The sequence below is a fragment of the Micrasema longulum genome, unplaced genomic scaffold (assembly GCF_059751315.1).
Source record: "Micrasema longulum isolate JH-2025_06_02 unplaced genomic scaffold, ASM5975131v1 h1tg000392l, whole genome shotgun sequence".
Classification (NCBI taxonomy): domain Eukaryota; kingdom Metazoa; phylum Arthropoda; class Insecta; order Trichoptera; family Brachycentridae; genus Micrasema; species Micrasema longulum.
The window spans coordinates 56,719-77,050 of NW_028277593.1; the positions used below are offsets into that span (position 1 = coordinate 56,719).

Here is a 20,332-nt window from a genome sequence, read left to right on the forward strand (position 1 = left end):
ATAGTGTATTAAATTGGCTACGTTAAGATATGAAGTTCATTGAGATAAGTCTGTTTTAGGCAGAGATATACTAGGTAATGTAAAAACTGTTTCAACTCTCCTCGGTCTTCCCTATTATAGAATCTGCATTTTGCGAGGTTTACAGGAGAGCAAAAACAATGCTTGATATTTTTTTAAGAACCTATCAGATACTGTAGAATTGTCAAATATGAGTCTATTGGATTTCAATACAAAGACACATGTTTGGCAATAGGAAAATATCACATACTACGAATACCGATGAAAATATATGAAATGGATTTAGAATAATTAATTGTATTTTAAAAATCAATATGGATATTGTAGAAAAAGTTTTTCATACACAAATGTAAAAAAGAAATTTAATAAAAATACGTTTCTAGAAAAGCGCGACGTGTTTGGCCTTTGTTTTTGTGACGTCAAGATTCGTGATAATATTCTTTACAACTTTCAATGGCCAGGAACGAATAAACATGAATCGCGATGTATTAGGGGCGTGGCCAATGGAATGACCATTTTTGCGGGAATATATATTTTTTTTTAAATATGCATCTAATAAATAGCATAAACGTATTTTTTTACTAGACAGTATTTCATACACCTTTATTACTTTAAAAATGTTAAAAAAAGTGATACTTCCCTATTCTACAGTATCTGACAATTTATCAAAAAATGATCAAGCTTTGTTTTTGCTCTCCTGCAAACCTCGCGAAATGCAGATTCGGTAGTATACGTAGGGAGCGTCAACATATGGGTGATCAAATAACAACTGCTAAAACCACCTCGCATTTAAGACAAATATTAAGGTATTTAATCCAGTAGTTTTCGTTTGTATCATTCACTAAGTAAGTCTATTTCGAAACATAAATTTGAATTAATTTAAAATTTACAGATGTAATTTATAATGGTGCATCATCAAATTTCAACATAATACAAGTTTGAATGTTATCGGGTGTACGTAAGGTTTTCTGATAGTATTCAATAGATGCGCAATGATGAATTCTGACGACTCACCCAATTCAGACTAACATCTAAAGTCAAGAGCTCAAGTCAGAGTTCCATGGATCAGGATACCGTTGTGCTATCTGGGAGGGTATTAACTACCCACTTCACCTCCATCCCCGGCACCCCTCCCAAGTGAACAGCGCTGTGATGAGCCGAAGAGATATCCGGGTAATGCAATATCCGGGATAGCCTAGGATCAGGGAGCTGGGAGCCGTCGAAGTTAGCTTTATAAGGCGTACTTTATTTATTTAATATATTTGGGAACACTAATGTCAAAAAATTACATCCAGTAAGATGGACGATCAAAAAAATTAACATCTATGTTCCACATCGCAGTACTCGCGCAGACACTTGATTTGCTGTGGGAAACTATAGAACCAACACTGGCTTCTTTTTGCCTATACCAAAAATGCTCGTTATAATGACGTGTCAAGACAGTATTAGCGAACGGTGATTTTATTTACAGGTATACTATAAAAAATAATTTATTTGTACCTACTAGTACATAGTAGGTACATAATATAATGTAAGTGATATATACTAGTGACTGCCATAATCTCCAAGACGATCTTCACCGATTAACAGATTACTATAAATGTCTCAAAATGTTTACTCATTTCTTTTTCACGTAGCTCCAAACCTATTTCACATCAATATTTTTTAAGTAATCAAGCTATACAACGAGTTGAAAGTGTTCGTGATCTTGGTGTGATTCTAGATAAAAAACTTACGTATGAAAACCACATCGAAAATATAGTGAACCGGGCACACAGAAACTTAGGTTTTGTCGCACTTGAAAAGTTTTTAATGATATTGGTAGTATCAAATTAATTTATTTCGCTTACGTTCGTAGTCTCCTTGAATATGCCTCCTCTGTGTGGTCTCCCCAGTATTCCATACACAAGATAAGGCTTGAAAATATTCAGAAAACATTTTTGAGACATCTCAATTGGAGATCCAGATTTACGGACCTTAACTATAAAACTTCTTGTCATAAACATAATATACTTAGTCCAACTGTTGTGTAGATTCGATTATTCACCCTTTTCACAAAAGTGCTATTATCTCAGTTTCACTTTTCTATGGCCGGCTGCTTTCTGTATAACTACGTTCAGTTTATACGCTATATGAATAATTCTGATCCGAACAAGAATATTGCGAACATATCGTACTGCAGAAGGATAATCATTCAGATGGAAATGTATCGCAAATGGTATGAGGTACGACAACAAAGGATGTATTCAGTGAATAGCCACGTGAGTATATCGCAAACAAAACACAAACTGGACGAGAGATTTCAGCTGCAGCGGGACTGAAAAAGGATTTTATAATATAAAGCAACTTTTCATACAAACAATACAGACAGCCGTGTTAGCTTATATCTGACAAAAAGTTAGTCTTAATATTGTACCATAGACATAATATAATTTCACGTTGTCTCGGTGAAAAGATCCAAATACCTAATACGTGCATCACAAATATGGAATCCCATGTACAATGTGCGGATATCACGCATTGAAAATATTTAAAAGAAATTCGTTAAGTACACGTGTTTCCGGTTGAAACTTGAGTTTAAACCTGATCAATGTATTCAAATATGTAAAAAAAAAACATCACTTATTACCTCTGCTAAAACGTCGTGAAATAGCTGATATAATTTATTTATTAAAAATTGCATCTGGTTCAATTGACTGTCCTGAACTACTGTGCAAACTCTCTATTAATGTTCCTTCAAAAGTACTAAGGAATAACCTTCTTCTTCAAATTTCTCTTGTTTCATCTAATTATAGGCAAAATTCATATTTATGGCGAACTTTTAATAATTTTAATGTACTAACAAAACCATAACACATATATTTATTTGCGAATAATCATAGTGACGTGCGGCGTTTACTTTCGAAATAATTTGTAGTGTTTTTTCTTTTCTTTTTGATTTACATTAGATTACTGTTAATTTTATGTTCGAGAATAGGTTTTAACTTACTGTGATTTTACTTGTGAAAACCTGTATTTGGGTTATTTGTTTTGTTTTATATTTAAGATAAATATGGCTGCTGGTTATCCAAATAAATAATTTAAAAAAAGAATATCTCGCTTGTGATAAACTTTTTTATAACATTTGTATTTGAAAATTATTATATCCTAAAGGTTTCAATTACCTAGTTAAAAGTTGTGTCGAAACTAATGCGGTAAGATCCGCAAAGGTAAATAAATAAAGTAAATAAAGCTCAGCCGAAATCAAGTGAGGGTTATCACTAGAGCCCGCCAAGGACACTGCAGATTGAACAAACACCTTGCAAGAATAAACTTTTCCGAGACTTGTAGATATACGTTCCACAGTGCAGATGAGGAAACAGCTATACACGTTATATGTAAATGTGATGCTTTACATCATAAAAGAAGCCGCATCCTCAGGGGACCACTGGTTAAACCTGAGGATGTTAAAGAGCCCGCCCCCTACCTAATAGCCCGATCATTTACGGATCTGAGCTTGGAGGGGGAGATTTAACAAAATAAGGACTCTCGCCTTCAATGCAGTAGCCAGGCTCTTAAAAGACCTGGACTTATTAGAAATTTATTTGATTGTTTTAATAATAAAGTAAGAAAATATGACGTACATTCTTGCCCGAGAAAATAAAGAAGAATCAACGAATAACTTACAGTTTCAAAAGCCATGTATCAGAAGAATTAGACACATGAATGGAAAGTGGCACTTACCTGGAAAGAAAGATAAGACATAATTAGTTACACAATCAAATCACAACATCAATAAATTCAGCCATAATCAATACAATAAAAACGATCATTATTGTGCGTATTGTAAAAACATTTATTATTGTAAGCCACCGCCTACTTTCTAATGTGGAAACTAAATTTGGGTAAAATAACGTGGGAGTTTATTTTCGCTAAGGGCAAAATTAAGAAAGGGTAAACAGATATCGATAAACTCAAGTATACATATTTATTCATGAGTTTGTATACTTAGTTGTATCAATTGGGTTTTCTTTTTCGTTCTTTGAATATAAGTTTGACTACAAAATGAATGAATAAAATCTTGTTATTATATTCAATCACAAATCCCGACTAAAAATATTATTTTCGAAATAATATAATTTGAGGAGAAAACGGTACACATTGATTACGAAAATAAGCTATCAAACTCGTATCCAAGATATTGATATTTCCTAAAATCGAAGTGGTATATTCTTAAAACTGTCTATTTCATATGCGTTATTTATAAGATTTGAGTAACAGAAGTTAAGCCAATGGCGTATTATTATTACTCTAAGGGAAATACGTTTTTTTTTGTGCATAATTACAGTGGTAAATTACATCACAGAACACCCAGGCTTGAGAAATATCACGTTAGATTTTTGAGTCCTCATAGGGAATCGAACCCGGAACCTTCCGTACGTAAGTTGCATGCCATTCATTAAGTTTTTGATAGTATTTAAAATTTATTTATAAACCCTTACGGATTACATTCATTTAACAAAATCATTTTTATTTTTTAAATTTACATTAGCTTTATTTTATTAACATAAACGGCAAATCTGCTTTTTACAAACATTCATAATACTAACATATTTGGCTTAGTATTTTATTTATTTTTAAAAAACACAAATTTATAAAAAAAAATTAAACCAAAAAATTATACAAGATTTATATTTAAAAAAACAACCTAAAAATTATACAGCATATTCAGTAGAAAGATTAAATAATAAAATATTCTACAGTAATACAACAAGCAAATCATAAGTACTGTTTCATACAGCTGGGCAAAGTGAAAAAAAAACTGTATATATTATGAAATGCATGAATAAATAAATATAATTACCATTCACCATCTTTGAAAAAGTTCAAAAGGTTTGTTCTATAGGAACAATACCCTACACTTAATATATCAGATACGTGGGAATAACTATTGCCGAGTTCATGAAGTCTATTTAATACGGCATTACAAGTATACACTGTCCGTGAATTGTGCTACAAAACGGTGGCACCTGTCTAGTAATTCTTCCAGGCACCCTGAAGTTGATGGGAGATAATAGTTCAGGGCAATCCCATATTGAATTTACAATTTTGAATAAATTTAAAAGGTCTATAATTTTTCTTCTATCGTTAAATTTTAACAAATTTTATGTTTTTAGTTAAAAATCGTAATTTAAAAATTCATGACTGATTCTAAGTTTAAAATTTATAGACCGTGAGAATTTTTTTTGGACTCTTTCAAGAGAATTTTGGTGACAGTTGTAGTAAAGAGTCCATATTGTAGAGTTATACCCGCGTATTCAGAGACAAAATTTTAAGGTGAGGAAAGCGCACATTCTAATTTCAAATGCAGAAAATAACCCGAAGGTGAAGACAATAGAATGTACTTTCCTCACCTTAAGGTTTGTCTCTGCATACGGGTATTATACTCTAACTGGCTTCTCACTAATGAAGTATACATATTGTTAATGATAATATTTTGTAAAGGTTGTCTCAGTGTTTTGTCTAGTAGTTTATTATATAATTTCAGTTTACTTTGTTAGTGTATCATTTTATTATACTAATACAATTATTTTTTTGTTGTTTGTCTTCTTTAAAAAGGCTTTAAACGTATATTTATTTTGAAAATTAATGCAAAAAATTGTATTTAGTTGTAATATTGTATTTTTATTTGTTATTATTGAAAAAAAAATGTATGTAGGTACCTAATATAAATAAATATAATGAATAAATAAAATAGTAAGGTAAAAAAAATTCTTCATGATCCCGCTTTGTATAAATGAATCAAAAGGTGATTCTAATGAATTTCAACAATGTTTGATTATGTCCAAATGCTTGCAGACTGGCTGGATTTCCTCCCTAGGGAGTTGTTCATATTTAAATTTATTTCAACAGAGAGGGAAAAAGTTTTCGAGAAGAAATTTGGAAGTCTAGGCATTTACAGGGCTTATGACCTGTCATTGGCTGGTTTAAGTGGCCACTTTACACACTGTGTAACATTCACCATTCTGCCCATGTTTGAACATCCACATTTCCTCAACTCTTCCATCTGTTGACTTTTGTGAAGTGAAAGAGCTGAAACCTTTATCACGTGGGTGAGATTCATCCGGCTGAACCAAATCACCTTTCACTTCACAAAAGTCAACAGATGGAAGAGTTGAGGAAATGTGGATGTTCAAACATGGGCAGAATGGTGAATGTTACACAGTGTGTTCACAAAAGTCAACAGATGGAAGAGTTGAGGAAATGTGGATGTTCAAACATGGGCAGAATGGTGAATGTTACACAGTGTGTAAAGTGGCCACTTAAACCAGCCAATGACAGGTCATAAGCCCTGTAAATGCCTAGACTTCCAAATTTCTTCTCGAAAACTTTTTCCCTCTCTGTTGAAATAAATTCTAATGAATTTCACTCACGGCATATTTGCATTCACTATGAAAAATAAGTTCGTCTGTATATATGAGAAAGGATAAAATATCGATAAACATACGTATCATAAAATTCTATACAACATGAATTATTGAAATATCTCGTGAATTTAAACTCGAAAACCTCCGAATTTATTGAAATAATAAACTTCATACCACGTGGGATCAGATAAACATAACACGGCATGTTATTCATAGTAATAGTAAAACACAAAGATAACATCAATTAGATTCCAACAACAATGGAGGCGAACTAATTTTAGGTAGATCGAGGCTTACGTAATATTATTATAATATCTCCATACATGTGTCAAAATTGGGGGAGGAACCTCGCGGCAGGAGGCGGCGGGAGCGGGGGTCTGAACCATCCCTCGTGATTTGATTGGGAATGTCGGGATGGTAATAACACGATGGGTTCGGGAATCGATTGGTAAAACCCTGACCCCGCATTTCGTACGAGGGAATGGTTAACCCGAAGAATTTTTTTAATTTTTTTATTTATTAATAAACAAGTTAAAATACAATATAACAAGTAAATACAATTTTTTATAATAATCAAATAAATATATTTACACTAACGTTTCCCATTACAATCATTTGAATAAATTCTTAGCATGTGGTGGAAAAGTAATATGAAAAAGTACATTATTTTTCTTAAATTAAAAAGTTAAAATTTAATTTATATCTTTATATAATCACTTTGTAAAGCGCACTCGAGGTATTATATTACGAAAATGGCGCTATATAAGTTATCCATAATTATTATTATTATTACGTAAAAGAAATAAACAATTCTTGTATACATAATGAGGAGTGACGTCTTACAATAGATTATTTTATTTTAATCAATAATATTTTTTAAATAACATATATAAATTACAAAAAAGATTTTAATGATGTTTTCAATCAGTGTTACATAAAGAAGAATTATGAATAAAATTAAAAAATGCCCGAGAAATGAAAGAGTCGTATCCTTAACTGACAATTTTGTTCATGGGAGTGATAGAAACCTTTTAAACAAATTTCTATTCACTCATAAAATTAGTAGGACCTTATTTTGTTTTTACGTTTTGACTTCCGCTAAAAACTTTTTGAATACAAACAAAGTAAATTATACTTTAATCAATAATTTTGAAGCGTGAATTTATTGTGCGAGTTCAAGCGGGTAACGAAAAGAATTCCTGAATAGGGAAATGGAGTGGATATTAGTCAGTCTTGAGGTGTACTGGTTAATGTGTTTGCCTACCATACCTGTCACTGCACTGTCCTGCCTGAAGTCACGGGTTCGATTCCCAGCAGGATCCAAAAGGAATATTTATATAAAGAATTATTTTACTGTAATATTTCTTAGTCCCTGGGCTAGACTTGAAGCGCGAGACTTTCGTTATTTCTTTCATATATCAATTAATTAAGATAAGCTAAAATTGGAGTACCAACGCAGTGTATTGTGCACCACGAGGTGCTAATAAGGGTATGATGATTAAATTATACAATATATTTTAGACAGATACTGACGAATATAAAAAATCAACTGAAATACGCCATGCGGAAAGTACACGTATAACAAATTGAGGTTTTTTTTTCAAAACACGATATTCGCCCCACATGGCGATTCGGTAATGAAAAAAATGATGATGCCTCATTAACCGGAAAAAAACCAAAAGACGCTTAAAACAACAACAACAACAACAAACCATCACGCCGTTTCCCCGTAAGGGTAGGCAGAGAGGATAGAACGCCACATCACTCTATCTTTGCATAAGATCTCGCTTCCTCTACATTTATTTATTTATTTTATTTATTTCTATTTTATTTTCTTTTATTCAGGAAACATACAGTACAGTTACAAAGTTTAATATTTTACACAATTAGACTTAATTCTAATGGACCAGTGAAGTTTCCATATTATAAAGCAATTGTATGTAAGGTTAATTATGAAAGTATAAAAAAGAGAAGGAAAAAGAAAAACATGAAAGTTGTTTAAAAATTTAAATTTAAGTGTAAAAAAGATATTTCAAAGTTTGTAGTTTGTAGTGAGTATTTATACATCTTCTCATGCGCGCCGATTATTCCGACTTTTGACATGTCCATCTTCAAGTTTTTTTTTCTGTATTTGGTCATGCCATGTTTTTCTCGGTCTTCCTCTATTTCTGCATCCATCAACATTAGCATTGCAAATATTCTTAGCCGTTCTTTCGCTGCCCATTCGTTCTACATGTCCAAACCAGCGCAGAGCTCCTTTCTTGATTTTGTCGATAATGCTTGTTTGAGGCTTACATAATGTACGGATCTCAACATATGTGCATCTATCGTACATAATTTTAACACACATTCGCCTGAAAGATCGCATTTCGACAGCATTCAGCCTACTTTCATCCCTGTTTTTCCAAGTCCATACTTCGCTCCCATACATCAGGGTCGGGACCAGGACTCCGTTGTGAACTGCTAATTTTGTCTCTTGTGACAAACATTTATTTGCCAAACAAACATTTTTTTGCAAACTGTCTCAAAAAATATCAAAGTCTTATATTTTTTTCAAAACACGATATTTCAATAATTTATATTGGGTGCTAAAGAAATACGAAGGAAAATTACAAACTATATATTTATTACATATATTTTTTTTATTAAGTTTTATTCATTTTAACAAATAAGTAACATACAAAATTGTATTTTTGTTCCCGCAAAGCCGAAGCTTGTCTGCGGGTTACATTACATTATTTTTTTTTAAATTTATAAGTAAGTACATAGTTTAATAATAATTATAGAATAAAATATACTTATACACTTAAGTTTCACTTACTGTTTAATAAGTTTTTACTATTTGATATATATATTTATTATCATATAATATATCATATCTTTTCTTTTGTAAAATGTATGTAATCCGTAAGGGTTTAAAGATAAGATTTTAAATAAAAAAATAAATTACCTTCAGTCTTAGTTGCAAGGCGAAATTCTAAAATAAAGATTTTTGTTCACGAGATTTGACGCGAATCACGAAAAACCCCTTCCAGAAAAGTTGCGTTTCAAGTGAGTGTCGAGTTTTGAAAAAACTGTCATCAATCTATGCGAATAAAAAAAAATTGTTTATTCATGTTAATGAAAAAAGATAGTAGTTTTTATTTTGTGTATTCGGTACATGTACTCGTATAAATATTATTTAAAAAAACATGTTTCTCATTTATTGTTCTGGGTATTCAAAAATATTGAATTCATTATTAAACATATTTAAAGACCCAGTAAAATACGTAGTTAAAACAAAACACCTAGTAGGAAACATAGTAAACGACATAGTAAACAAAATATGTGGCCAATACATATTAAAAAAACATAGTAAAATATGTATTAAAAACAAAAAACAAAGTAAAATATATAATTTTAAAAATACGTTCATATATTTAGTATAATAATAGTTAAAATAGAGTAAACAGTAAAGAGAATCTCCGAAAATTCAATCAATAATATAATCAAAATTAAAAATATATTATTACAATTCAAATAAGAACATGTTTGGCCAACTTATATTATTGTTATGTACTTTAAAGTTATTTTTAATGTATTATACAAGCAAAATAAAAGAACAGTCTGATAAACCACATATAATGCACAACAAAAGTACTGCGAAACGTTGGTTAAAATAAGTTCTGCAGCGTAATGAGTTGGACGAGAAACCAAAAACCCAGATCTTTCGTATCCTGGGAAGGCTTGCGAGTTCATTAGGTGGAGAGCCGTGTACCTAGATAAAGGCACGTGCATTGGAAAATACCATCTGCCACGCCACGTGGATTGGAAAATACCATTCGCCACGCCACGGAATAATGTCGGTGTAAATCCGTCCTCGTGACGCCGACGCCGAAGCGGGCAAAACCCGAAAAGCCAACGCACAGCACAAATAAAGACGCGAAGAAGAAAAGGGCCGCGATTATAAACGTTATCTTCATCGGTACGTATCGAAACGGTATAAAGTAACATCGATATTGCACGTACGAAAAAGTGTATATTTGTATGAAAATTCAAAGAATCTTTGTCGGTAACCTGTAAGGAGTTAGTAATTAAGACATTTATATTCCCTTCTCAAAAATGTTCTCCATATGTGTTGTAAACAAACAAAGAAACAAACAAACCATCACGCCGTTTCCCCGTAGAGGTAAGCAGAGAGAATAGAACGCCATATAACTATATTTATGCATACAGACCTCGCTTGCAAAGCGTTTATACATCTTCTCATGCATGCACGCCGATTATTCCTACTTTTGACATGTCTATCTTCAAGTATTTGATTTATATATATAAATACATATAGTTGGATAATTTACATAGCGCCATTTTTGTGAAAATCACCTCAAGGGCACTGTACAATTAATTAATATCCCAGTAAGTCTTGCAGCTACAGAGCGCATGGACGGTTGGGATTCTAGTTCCTCGTTTTCAATTAGGATCAATAAAAAATTATAACAGATAGGAGCTAGATTACAGGACGTCTTGCAGCTACAGAGCGCATATATGGATGGACTTGATAGTGTCATATGTTTCTCGGTCTTCCTCGTTTTCTGCATTCATCAACATTCGCATCGTAGATCCTTTTAGCCGTTCTTTCGCTGTCCATTCGCTCTACATGTCCAAACCAACGAAGCGCTTATTTCTTGATTCTGTCGGTAATGTGTTGTAATATACGAATCATTCGAATATGTATAGTAACAGTAATAGGATCCCGTTGTCAAAACAAAATAGACATTGGCAGTGGATGTAACGCGGGCCTACAGTTTCTCAGTTAAATTTGGAAACAATGTAAGGGGAAAGTGTAAAACTTTGAGCTACGTGCTAGATACGTTTGATTAACACAGTGTACGTGGGAATTACTCAAACAAAAAGCGGCAAAGGGGGAAATTCTGAACCCGCGAAATTGCCACTAGAATAAAACTTATTTGTGAAAGAAAAATACAAAAAGTCTTGAAAACACGCTATTTTATTTTTTTATAAAACGTATTCACATATTTTTATGATGCCACTTCGATTGAGGTTGGCTTAAATATAGCAATTTTTATTGTCATGTTTTATATTTTATTTATTGTGAATGACGTTAGTTGGTAGGATTCAATTTTTTTATTGGAATCCTAAATAAAATTTCACTGGATCAACACTTTGCATGACATCTAGAACAATGTGGTGCATAAGTATAACACCAGAATTGAAGTATTTATTTTCTAAAAAATTGTATTAATAACGTACACTGGAAGATCAATCAACTCAGCCTTTTCAAATGCAATAGGTTTATTTTCTTAAAAAATAACATATTTTATTAGGTTTGAAGACTTAAAAAATAACATATTTTATTAGGTTTGAAGACTTAAATCAACACAAAATATGTGTCCTGTAAAGATTTAAATTTGACAGTTTTCAAAAATAATTATACTAGAGTATAATATAATGTGATGCGATTCAATAATTTGACGAAACGCGTCATCATCATCATCATTCCATGTCCGCTTCCTAGTTGTAGGATATGGTATCCACAAAGAGCTTCCATGCATCTCTATCGGCTTCCAACTCCTTTGCGTCCTCCCAAGTTAGGTTCTTGTCCTGAAGTTTTGATATAAACTGCGAATGAACAGTCAGCAGTGGACGTCTAGAACGTCGAGAACCTGATGCCTTGTTAAGTAGACAAGGCTCTTAGAAGGCATCCGCAGTAGGTATATGGCCTAGCCAACCATATCGCCTTCGCTTGACGACAGTTGTCACCGGAGTTTGCTGCGTCCGTCGTCTTATAACTTTATTCCTCGCAAAGTCAAACCACTGCACATCCAAGATTCTTCTAAGACACCTATTCACAAAACTCATAATTTTGCTGTTTTAGGCCGTAGTGAGGTGCCAAGATTCGCATCCGTAGAGGAGAATAGGTATTATCAGGCGTATATATCCAATTTTCAGACAGCCTTCATAATGTTGAATGTGGCACCTCCTACTCCAAACCGCACTCCCAGTTCTTTTTGAAAGCTGCTATTTTCTGTAACATATACTCCCAGGTATTTGAAATTTGACCCTTCCGATAATTTGGTTCGACAGTCAGGGGATTTTGAGCATCAAGGCACGAAGACCCCCGACTGAATCGTCGATTATAAACGCACCGTCAGCATACTCGAGGTAGAGTTTTCGGGCGGAGGAGATGGATATTCCTCGATCTAGTGGAATCGACTTTCTAAGGATGAAGTCCATAAGGATTATAAAAAGGAACGGTGCAAGGACGCAACCTTGGCGAACTCCGGTGGCAACCTCAAACCAATCTGTGACGACATCGTTAATTCTGATTCGGCATTCGCTACTTGAGTGAATGGCTTTAATAAGTTCGAATAGTTGCATGGCTGAGCACTGAGCACAGTGAGCATAGTCATGGCAATTCTAGGTAGGCATATAACGCTTGTGTGAAGTATGAAAGAAAGGCAAACATACAACTTGCGTATTATATACAGCTGATATAGGTATCCCATATGCTTCTAGAATTTTCCAGAGTGTAGGTCTATGCGGACTATTAAACGATTTTTTGTAATCTACGAAGCACATAGCCAAGGAACTATCAAGTTCTTTGTTCTCCTGTAGAATACAGCGAATGTTTTAAACACGTAAATAAATAATGTTACGCGTTTCGTCACAACAAATTATTTAAATGTACAATACAACACAACTGCCAATAACAATGTACACATTTTTAGATTAGGTATTTTCAAAAACGTGTTTTAAAAAGTGCATAAAAGATTATTAACGTATAACATATAGTCCACAAAAACTATATTAAACAAAGAAAACTAAATTACTTATACACATTATGATGGGTAAGTAAGAAAAGTCTAAAACTGGTAATCCCAGCATGGAAAAGATCCACCTCCCTCGGTAGGCTGCTCAATAGACCAATCATCCTCCCCACAGGCATCCTCAAGAGTAAATTTGTCCTATATTCAGTAAGAACAAATGGTCTGTGTTGGCAAGCTCTTAAATGCTCGGTACAAATACACTCTTGAATATTAATAAATGAACGTAGAAGTTCATACGGTGAAATTTTATTTTGAATAACCAATAACGTGGCGTTTTTATTAAATTTAAATAAACACAACTTAACTCATTCAAGATTATGAAATATTGATTTTTAATAATAATAAGCAAAATTTAGCAAGAATGAGTTGAAATCAGTACTGGTTGAGAAAAATAAGGGTACAAAAATATCACCAACCCCGATTTAAAAAAACACGATAAAACTAAATTTCAGTGAATTAACAACGATTTATTTTGCCACAGCCATATCTTTTTACCAACTGAAAATCAATACCAAAATAATATTACGTTGTATTTTATATAGCACAGAAGCCGAATTCATTTGTATTTATTTCATTACCTACATATTTCTATTTCAATGATAGACATATCAAGCCACATTAATTAATTAGAGATAGATAATCGCACACAACGCAGGATCAATAGACAGGTACATTGTATTATATATAAAGTACAATTAAAATAGTCGATTTGACCTAAAGTTAGTGCGGCGCGAATAGTGACAGATGATTATAATGAAAATATTAGTCAATATTGATGATCGAAGAATTGATTGGAACTAACTTTTATACTTAAAACCATGACCTGGATTCAATTAAATATATTTGTAAAAAATTGGTTACTGGGTTAAGGTCGAGAAAAAATGAAAAATTTACTCAAAAACATTCTTAAATAATAAATGGTATAAATTAATAATGTATAACTGTATAATAAATTAACTAGTAGGTAGAAAAGTTGTTATTTATTTTGCATAAAAATGCCTTAAAACAGGTTGTACCTAGTAAGGCAGACTAGACATGATCCAGAGAAATCTATAGCCTAAGTGTGTATGTGGTAGATAAAGAAATTGTTATTTTTCTTAATAAACCATGATCATTATTATTATTATTATTACTATTGCTTTTAAATAAACATTTAATTAATAAAATAAGCCGTTTAATGTTAATAAAATGATAAACCAGTGGATAAACGAGAGAACATTCTATAAAAAAAAAGAAAATATATATTATAAATTTGTAAATTACGCCAACCACACAGTGAGCTAGTAAAACAAAAATAAAATTATTTTTGGTCTAATTTTACGACAGTGTTTTATATCGTCAACCTACTATTAAGTTTAAATTAGTAAGTAAGATGTGACCAGACAGAATACCCGAGTTATATAGAGAGATAAAATAAATATAAGAAGTTGACTTTTTGTTTGCATTTTTTTCAGATTGATAAATTTGATATAAAATAAATATATTTTCTTAAGTAACCGTGCTTCTATTTTCTTATGAAATTTCAAGATTTTTTCATCGAACTACAATCATAAATATGAAAATACAAGCGAATATTATGAAAACATTGATTGTTTACATTCGTTCTAAAATGGAGCATAGGAACAATCGAAAAAATAAAATCTCCAAACATTATGATAACATTGAAATAACATATTATTAAATATGTTTTTAGAAAATAAAAAAAACTATTGATATGACGTGCATGAATCATGTGTATTAGGTTAGAAGGCAAAGAAAGGTTCTTATAGAAAGGTCGTACCTCTCGTAAAATTTCTAAAAAAATTAAGCCCAATGGGCTTAAGTTTGAAGTTGTGAAGCTTAAATCTTCAAATAAAAATTATTTGGGAAAGCCTTTTATCTTTTCTAAGACAGGTATTAAAATATTTAAAAACATACCCCCATTACGGGAATTACATAATTTGGAATGAAGTACACTGTGCCAAACTGCCATAACTAAAAATGGCACTGAGGTATAATTAATTAGAGATGATGCTTCATAGAACGATAAGTTCAAATTATATTATAAATATGAGCGTTGTCGTGTCATGCCGTATAAACATTGCCGTGCGAAATGCGTAGAGTAAAAAAGACTAACTGTAAGCCAGTTTACTATGAATTCACAGCTGTATGTAGCGCCCTTTTACGGTGCTACACATTTACTAACCGCTGAGCGTATAACACTATTTCCCAACAAATAAAATTTAATTCCGAAGCCTCAGTTGAACTGAACACAAGGGGGTTGCTTAGTGCCAGATCTAGTGTAAACACATATATATATATATATATATATATATATATCAATGATCTAACATGATATGTATCTAAAATCTTTTATAATTCGTCAAGATTGCCATAATATGAAATGTAGCAGTGATAATACTGATTTATTTTTATTTATTTAAGTGTACAATACAGCACTACTGCCAATTACAATGTACATAAATTAAATTATTAGGTAATTAAAAAAACATTTTAAAAAAGCATAATAGATTATTAAGGTTCAACATATAGTCCATTAAAAAAAATAGTAAGCAAAGACGAATGAGTCACTAATACACATTATTATATATAGTTAGAGAGGAAGAGTCCTAAACTGGTAATCCGAGCATGGAAAAGATCCACCTCTCTCGGTAGGCTGTTCAACAGACCAATATTCTACCCACAGGCATCCCGGTAAATTTTTTATGACAAATGGTCTGTGTTGCCTAGCTCTTAAATAATTTATGGGTACTTATAATTTTATGTGCTCCAAAATAGGAGCCGGTAGAAACAATAAGTGTTTTTTTAAATTTATTTTATTACAATAACATTTTTTTAGTTGTCTAATGTGTTACACAGGGCAAATGATTATGCAACGATAATATTTCTAACCTTTTTTAATGCTGTAGAAAAAAAAAGTGGAAGCGCTTTAACCAAAATAATTACCGCAACAAAATGAATCAAAATAATTTGGTCTCAATTAAAAATATATCCGAACTCAGTACTTAGTACCCATCGGTGTATAAAATGAAAGAGCTGCTGGAATGGGAATTTCGCTGGGTATTATTCAAAAGTTTTCAACTGAATTTTTCTGGACTTCTGCCTAATTAAAAGTTTTTAGCTGTCGAAATTGGCTTGAAGGAAATGTATTCGTTAATAAAATACAAACATTTAGGACTGTTTTGCCATTGACGAACAATTACTAAAAACGACAGAAATTTTATCCAATTACTCAGAGGCGAATTTTTCAAAATAAAAAAATAATTATTGTAAAGTCAAAACGAATTTTATTTGAGTACTTACCTCCAAATGGTTATTAGACAAAAAACATCGGATAACTAAGAACATATTTTTTAAAATATCGATTGTCAACTATACGTTACAGGCGAATTCTACAAAATGTTGGACACATCGCCAGAAGAGAACCAGTCAGCCTTAAAAAGCTCGTTGTGATGGGCGGAGTGGAGGGAAGAAGATCCAGAGGTAGCCTACCTACCCGATGGAGCGACTTAATTAAATCTACGCTGGGGTCTTCTTCAGCGACTGATGCTCTTCGCTCTGCCCGGAACAGGGCTACCCGAGACAGACCACAAAAATAATGATCGAGTGCAGCGGCCATTCTCAGTCATGAGAGAAAGGAAGGGATTTTTTTTGGGATACTTAAATAGAAAACGATATTTTTCCTTATAAAAAAGGTGTAGGTATACTTGTATAGAAAATCCAAAAGTGTCGCAATTAAAAAGTATTACTTAAATCTTTTTGATAGTGATAGTTATTAATGTTATTTATATAGATGGTGTAAAGTAATGTGTTTCATGTTTCTTAAATAAGGTTTTCTTACTATTTCGGATGAATTAACTAAGTATGTATTTAAAACATTTAAGTTTGTAAGTGAAAATTCTTGATGGAAGTTCATTATAATGTATTATATAAAAAAAGATACCAGTCTCGAAGATGTCGCGAAAGCGATGAAACCGGTCACCGGATATTTCAAATTTGTGGATTAAAGTATCACTCGTATTTTATTTATAAAATAAAATAAATATGTATTTTAACGAAAGTGTTTTCTTTTTATGTACGGTCCCAAATAAGTTATTTTTTTTAATAACTCCTGGGAGTATAATATGTACTATATGTTTTACGTGTTTTATCAATAAAAAATTAAATTTAGATAGTGTAAAATCGACTAACTACATTTAAAAAAAATAACAGTGTTTTCTATAAGATACATTTTTTTGCATATATTTTTTTTGTATTATAGGTGAATAATATTATGTTTAGTCAACTTAACTGGTGTAACTTTATGAGGTAGACGGTACAAGTTATCATTCATATTTAAATGTGTGATTTCCTTGATTTTTTCCTTTCTAATTCCTTAAAACTTTTCAAAAATCAGTTTGAAAAAATCGATTACCCAAGATATTTATTTAGTTGTTCAAAGTAGAAGCTAGCGTATTATTGAAGATGTATTATCTCTGTTTTCTCCAACGGGGAAATGGCGTTAAGGGAATAAAAACCAAGTAAACGAGAAGTAACACACAGTGGAGTTATAAATAATGTTACCCGCGAAAGTTTGCAAAGCTGACAGATAATAAAGTCAGATATATTGAAAATAATGACGAATGTTACTGCTGTAGAAAGTTATATAAATAGGACCCGCAGAATATTAGGGCAGCAGTGGGCACAGCCGTGATATAAGGCCCTGGGGAGTTTAACCCGCGAGAAGTTTCGTCTTTTTGAGTTTCTCGAGCGAGAACAGTTGGCGAAACGAAGAGAAAAGAAGAACGAGAAGGAATTGCCTGACGCTAATTGCCAGATGAGAGGGGTGAGGGGTCAAAACGGGAGAGCCAGAAGACAGCAGAAGTTTAAATTTATTTATTTAAAAAAAACGTCATTAAAACAAAGTGATTTATTTGGTTATTTCATGAAAGCCCGGAAAATGAAAAAGCAAAATATGGGGTAAACACGTAAATATTCAACAGGAATAGCACGGTCTAGAAGTAGAAAGATTTGTTGCAGCTATGCACGACAGTTCCGGTTTTGTTAACGGAAGTTGGAAGACGGAAGATGTTATTTGAAGACATAACTATTTTTGGAGGATACTTTAACGTACAATGCCAGTAAAATGCTGCGGTGCATTTAAACAAGGATACAATTTTAACAGCAACCATAAATGTATGCATTTGTGTGAAATTATCATCGTTATCATCATCATTCCTTGGGCACTGCATTTGTACACCAATCGCAGCGCACCTTGATCATTTTCGTTACATGAAAGTAAGATGACCAGTCTTACGCGTCAGGTACCAGACCAGGGACTATGAAATATTCTAGTGAAAACACCCTTTTAAATAAAATAATAATTTCATATCATCCATGTCGGGAATCGAACCCGAGACCTCTTGCATGGTAGGCAACGCGCTGAAAATTACACCACGAGGCCGATCGTAAAATTATCATTAGATGTTTTTATTAGAACACATGTCTGGAATCCAGACTTAGTTAAAAGATAAGAAATTTCAGATTATTTACTAAGTTTGTTAGCTCACGGGTTGAGAAAGGGAGACGGTCAGGGGTTCTTCATAATAAAGTGGACTATAATTGCGAAATTCTCGTCTTAAAGAGAATGTGCAGAATGGTTTGTAAATTAAATTTGACATATTGTACAGGGAGCCCAATATCTGAGTAGGAGCTGATCTAATATTTTGTGCCGTCCTTTCGCATAAAAAGAAAGTAGTGTTGCTAACCCCCGTGTTGAAATTGTCAAACGTAGTACCTGCCTACTAACAATCCTTTCACTGTGACTTGATTTAACTGATGAAGTTTATTACTAAATAAGCGACTTATATAAAGGGCGTAGGAGTTAGGAAAATTTATAAAATTACTAAAATAGACATAAGCTATTGTGATACAAGTGTAAATACAGGTTTTGCTTCCATTCGTGTTTGCAATTTGGTCATGAGGATGAGTGACAATATCCGAAAAGGCTCTCCATATAATTTTCAAAACTCACATTGAAAGGAGCAGTGAAAGCAGTCGAGTTAAATTAATTAAAATCGCGATATGCGAAATAAAAAAATTAAAACTCGTTTATTGACAAAAAAAAAACATTGCTTATGAGTGAAACCGATAGGAAGACCCACGGTCTTTAAAACGGTTTCGAGCATGTGGAGGAATGTACTTTCACTGTTGCAACACACATAATATTGTTTTCATGCGTGTACTATTTCATATATCGCTATCACGAAAATATATTGGTCTAGTAAAATAAAGGGATTCAAGTATATTATATTAAATCAAAACTCTGGGATAAGAAGAAAAAAAGTATTAAAAAAGGTGGCCCTAATTGATAAATTCGTTTGCATTAATATTTTGCAGGCAGAAGAAAAGGTTGAGAGCCGAAAAAATAAAAAGAATGCAGAAATAGAAAAAAACAACATTTTCAGGCGTTGTCCAGTGTGTAGGTGAAATAATTCAATTAGATGAATCTCACCCGCATAAATAAAGGCTTTAGTTCTTTAACTTCACAAACATCAACAGCTGAAAGAATTGAAGGCATATAAATGTTCAAATATGGGCAGAATAGTAAATATTACACAATTTGTAAAGTGGCCACTTAAACCAACCAATGACTGATCATAAGCCCTGTAGATGCCTAGGCTTCTATATTACCTTCTCTAAAATGTTCTTCATGTCTGTTGTAATATGTTAATATTAACAGCTCCCGGGGAGTTGAATCCAGTCCTTGTATACAAAAATTTGGACAAACTCAAAATATTGTTGAATACTAACAAGGTTTATAGACACAGAATTAATACAATGTGCTTTTTGAGCAAGACGTAGAATTAAATTGACCACGGTCAAGTAAAAATAGCGTTAAGTCTCTAGTTGTTTTTGCCTATGTTCATCGGGTCAAAGTGTCGGGTAGTAATTATGAGAAAGGGGACTCGTTCTCGCTATGTAACCGAGAGATTGCGCCACATTACCATTACGTAACGCCGGGTACTCGCAGTGGCCGCGCGAGGGGGTGGGTAGTCCGCCCCCGGCCTTCGCCCTGTGCGGAGTGCATGAAGCGAGCTG

General features: G+C 32.6%; 1 protein-coding gene across 1 annotated transcript in view; it reads right to left on the bottom strand.

The window, feature by feature from the left end:
• Nucleotides 1–2,937: 2,937 nt before the first annotated feature.
• Nucleotides 2,938–20,332, bottom strand: part of LOC148281941 (syntaxin-1A-like) — a 208,196-nt gene continuing 190,801 nt past the window's right edge. The window contains exon 4 of the mRNA XM_088225867.1: nt 2,938–3,741. Within this exon, the coding sequence (XP_088081993.1) occupies nt 3,689–3,741 (53 nt within the window). The 3' untranslated portion in view covers nt 2,938–3,688. The remainder of the gene's footprint in view (nt 3,742–20,332) is intronic.